This window comes from Pinus tabuliformis, chromosome 2_2, assembly GCF_031772625.1.
Source record: "Pinus tabuliformis cultivar Carrire ecotype Pingquan chromosome 2_2, CPIR1, whole genome shotgun sequence".
In the NCBI taxonomy this organism is placed as follows: Eukaryota; Viridiplantae; Streptophyta; class Pinopsida; order Pinales; family Pinaceae; genus Pinus; species Pinus tabuliformis.
The window spans coordinates 1147220189-1147224466 of NC_142300.1; the positions used below are offsets into that span (position 1 = coordinate 1147220189).

Consider the following 4278-nt stretch of genomic DNA (forward strand, 5'->3'; position numbering starts at 1 on the left):
TGAGCAGAAGATGCTCCCACTCAATGCATGGCTAGAAAGGATTTTGCAAAGGAAAAACCGCCAGAAAAAGAGGGCCACTCAACCGCTGGAAAAAAAGGGGTCATATGATGGAAACAATACATATTTGTTAATGGATATTAAATATTTACAATTATATAATTAGCTTACTAAAATGTAATTAAAAAAAATTTATATGATAAAAACAAATTATATCATATATATATGATTTGTTAATGGACATTAAATAAACAATTATATATATCTACAATTATATAATTAACTTGCCAAAATCCAACATTAAAAATATACAATCCATTAGCAAACTACTTATTTTCTTGGCCATAGGATAGCCCATATCATGTCACAAACCTCTTATTACACTGTCCAATACATAAAAAATAATTAATTATATATAAATATCTGCAGTCAAAGCATCTAACCATGGTAACTTGGTAATTCAAAGGTTAATTGCCATATTAATGTTTGCATGGTTTTAGGACAAGTGTTACATTTCTGTTTCCCCATCCCACTGATATTTTATGAGCGATTATGGTGTTTCTGGCTTTTTCGGTTCACTTGTCACTATGCACTGTACCTTACCATTAATATCACGTTTATCCAGTTCTGTGTATTAACTCTATCCCTTGCGAGCTGTTCTTTGGACCGTTCAATTGAGTTTGATGATCTCCATGGTTCTGCCTTGGCTGCGTGGCACACGCAAGGTGTCCTTCCCCAGCTGGAAGCCTCGGGATCCCTCTCTCATCAACGGTGGAGAGCTCAGTTACTCGATCCTAGGGTTACAATTCCATCAACGGAAAGTATGCTTTCTCGGTGGCTGAGTTGAGGCTCATTTGGTTCCTACGCTTTGCATGTCTGCTCGAGCTCTGCTCCTCCTACCACGGTTCGGTGCTTTGAATGAGACAGAAACACTGCCTCAGAGGGCTAGCTATGTATTCTGGGCTGAGACCTTCGAATGGTAAGACACCTAGTTTTTTTTTTTTTTTTGGAAAAACCAATTTCAATTTCTGAGTTAGCTTAGATTGTTGCTCTTATTTATCTCCAGGTTATGTTATTGACTAAATGTTGGTTCCTTCTGACACAGCGAAGGGGATTCAAGCTCAAGTACCTCGGCCTCCACCTTAGCGGTTCTGGCTCTTCTCGGAGGTTAATGTTGCACACAAACACTCCAGGTAAGTCTCGATCCAAAAGGTTTGCATATGGTTGTTTGAGGGGACTCGTTTCCTTTGCGTTTTTCTCGGAGCCGCCTTAATTTTTGGGTAAGGCCTGGTTGCGTTCGTCCGCTCAGAAGGATAGTATTTCTTTGTTGTTTTACGTTTACTTCTCGAGGACTTTCTCGCAATGAACCTCCTCAGGTCGTGCCATATTTAAATTCTCGACGGGGCCTACCTGCTCTAGGGTCTGCACAGTGGTAGAATGCTAAGTTTGAATTTTCTACTGGTTATTATTATGTAACAAACATTCTTCCCAAGAGAAAGAACAGTTTAAGCGATGTAATGTATATGTTTTTTTTTGTTTAAAGTCTCCCACGGGTTGGAGCCCCTTTTCAACATTTTGTAAAGTTTACTAATAATGTAATGGATCTCTTTGGTAGCCGAGGTCCCTTAAGGCTATGGTTACAATTTATCTGTCGTTATTCACAGATTCTTGTTATTAAACTTATCATCTTTTCCTATATGTAAGGTATTTTACAATACTCTGCTGGTATAATGACATGAGCAGACTTCTCTTAGTTTTGCGAGTTCGCTATTGTTCATATCATTCTCCGTATAGACCCTTTTGATTTCCTTTTGCTGTAAAAAATGTTGTGTTCTGCTAAGCAAATGAATTCGTTGTGCTAGCCGTTGTGTTTTACTGTTATAAAGATTATTTGCTTGCTATTGCTGGGTGTATACGTTAGGTAATTTTTTGGGTTTGCATGCTTGTGAACAGGGTTTCCTGTTCTTTTGTTACCCGCCTCATAGCGTGCAGCTAGTTTTTGCGAATTTTATTAGGATGGGCTCTGTTAAAGGTTCCCTCCCTGAGCGCCATTTTCAGCTTAAGCCTGAAAGTCTCTATAGGGTTTGGACATAGGGCCGCTGCACACTTCTGCTCACATCTCTACAGTTTACCGAGATTTAGCTTCTTCATTCTGTCACTTAATTCATTATTCTCGCGGAGAATAGACTAGAGGGAACAACATAGAACGATGAATTATTTTTTTAGCTGCAGTAGTAATGTTGACAGAGTAAAGCAGCGTTTGTTCACCAAGAGGACTGGTCTATTTATTGCTACGGCTTCCGTTGTGCTTCTAGCTATTGTAATTTGTGTTTCTATCCAACATATTTAGTCGAAGAGTAGTCGTATAGCATTCAGAATTTCTGTCAAAGCGATTCGAACATCAAATGAATTTCTCAAAGGAGCTTGCGATGGGATGCCCCACCCATAGGTCTGCGTTTCGACTCTCGCAGGCTTCTTCGCTGAATCCACACAAACAAATCCTCCTCAGGTCGTTAATGTTATGGTGAAGGTATTGATTGGCATAGTGGAGAGGAAATTCATGGTTGGTTCGAAGCTGACAGGGGAAGTGGCCCCTGGATTAGAACGGGATGCTCTCGAGGACTGTCTCGAACTACTAGATATGAAAATAGATGATCTCTCCCAAGCCCTCTCCAAGTTCAGCTCAAACGCTCCCGGCGATGTGAAGACATTTCTCAGCGTGGGTCTCACCAATCAAGATACCTACATGGAAGGATTCGCCACTGCAGCTGGAGTTCTCAAAAACCAGTTTCTGGGTGGAGTGATTCAAATCTCCGAATTAGTCAGCAATTCCCTCGCCATGTTCAATAAAATTTCCTTTGTATTAGATGATCTGAAGTGGCCTCCTAATTCCCAGAATAGACGTCTCCTTGATCTTGAGAGCGGGCTCGATCGTCATGATTTTGGGTCTGAAGAAAATGGTTTCCCTAGATGGTTATCAGCTGGAGATCGCAGGCTGTTGTAGGTTCCATAAAGCAATGTAACCACTGACGTCGTCATAGCATTGGACGGTACGGGTAATTATACAAATATTACCGACGTGGTCATTGCGGCTCCTGATAATAGCGTTAAGAGGTACGTTATACATGTAAAGGTAGGCATGTATCATGAACAAGTTGTGATCAAGAAGAAAAAGATGAATCTCATTTTTATTGGAGACGGAATTGATTCCACAGTAGTTACAGGAAATCTCAATGTATTTGACAGCACAACAACGTTCCACTCTATAAATATCCGCAGCCTGGCTCCTCGGCAATCAAGAATGTTATCCAACAAATAAAAAACAATATGACTGCCCATGCCCTAGATCCACCATCTGCCAGGTTTCAGAACGATTCTGCAGCATAGGCACCCGGTGAAGGCCAGGACAAGAGCCTCGCTCACCGGAAGAAACAGAAACGTTGATGTCTGAAATGTACACCCAGAAAGTTGCGTCGTTGTACTCATCAGGCATCACAACTCTAGTTTCCCCAGATGGTTATCAGCTGGAGCTCACAGGCTGTTGCAGGTTCCGCAAAGCAATGTAACCGCTGACATCGTTGTAGCATTGGATGGTACGGGTAATTATACAAATATTACCGATGCGGTCATTGCAGCTCCTGATAATCGCGTTAAGAGGTACATTATACATGTAAAGGTAGGCGTGTATCATGAACAAGTTGTGATCAAGAAGAAAAAGACGAATCTCATGTTTATTGGAGATGGCATTGATTCCACAGTAGTTACAGGAAATCTCAATGTATTTGACGGCACAACAACGTTCCACTCTACAAATATCCGCGGCCTGGCTCCTCGGCAATCAAGAACGTTATCCAGCAAATAAAAAACAATATGACCACCCATGCCCTAGATCCGCCATCCGCCAGGTTTCAGAACGCTTCCGCAGCACAGGCACCCGGTGAAGGCCAGGACAAGAGCCTGGCTCACCGGAAGAAACAGAAACATCGATGTCCGAAATGTACACCCAGAAAGTTGCGTCGTTGTACTCGTCAGGCATCACAACTCCAGTTTTCCTCCTGCGCTCTGCAACGCTGATGTCCGAAATGTACACCCAGAAAGTTGCGTCGTTGTACTCGTCGGGCGTCACAACTCCAGTTTTCCTCCTGCGCTCTGAGGCCACTGCTCTCCTCCTGCGCTCTGCGGACACTACGAAGCCAAAAGTAATGAGATTGATACCACGCTGTAATTGGTTATGCTATCCAATGCACAAACCGTTTCCCAAACGAATTTGTAACCATTTTG

General features: G+C 42.1%; 1 protein-coding gene across 1 annotated transcript; it reads left to right on the forward strand.

The window, feature by feature from the left end:
* The first annotated feature begins 869 nt into the window (after positions 1-869).
* Positions 870-3316, forward strand: LOC149197458 (putative pectinesterase/pectinesterase inhibitor 32). Its single transcript, XM_089408698.1, has 5 exons — positions 870-976; positions 1103-1164; positions 1919-2068; positions 2469-2957; positions 3039-3316. Exons 1-5 carry the CDS (start codon positions 870-872, stop codon positions 3314-3316), a joined length of 1086 nt encoding a protein of 361 aa, XP_089264824.1.
* Positions 3317-4278: the final 962 nt, after the last annotated feature.

Excerpts from the sequence above, each read along its gene's own strand:
- LOC149197458 (XM_089408698.1), top strand. The coding sequence starts at position 870 with ATGTCTGCTCGAGCTCTGCTCCTCCTACCACGGTTCGGTGCTTTGAAT. Across the intron at positions 977-1,102 it reads TGGGCTGAGACCTTCGAATG|CGAAGGGGATTCAAGCTCAA; the intron begins GTAAGACACCTA and ends CTTCTGACACAG. Across the intron at positions 1,165-1,918 it reads GGTTCTGGCTCTTCTCGGAG|GTAATTTTTTGGGTTTGCAT; the intron begins GTTAATGTTGCA and ends TGTATACGTTAG.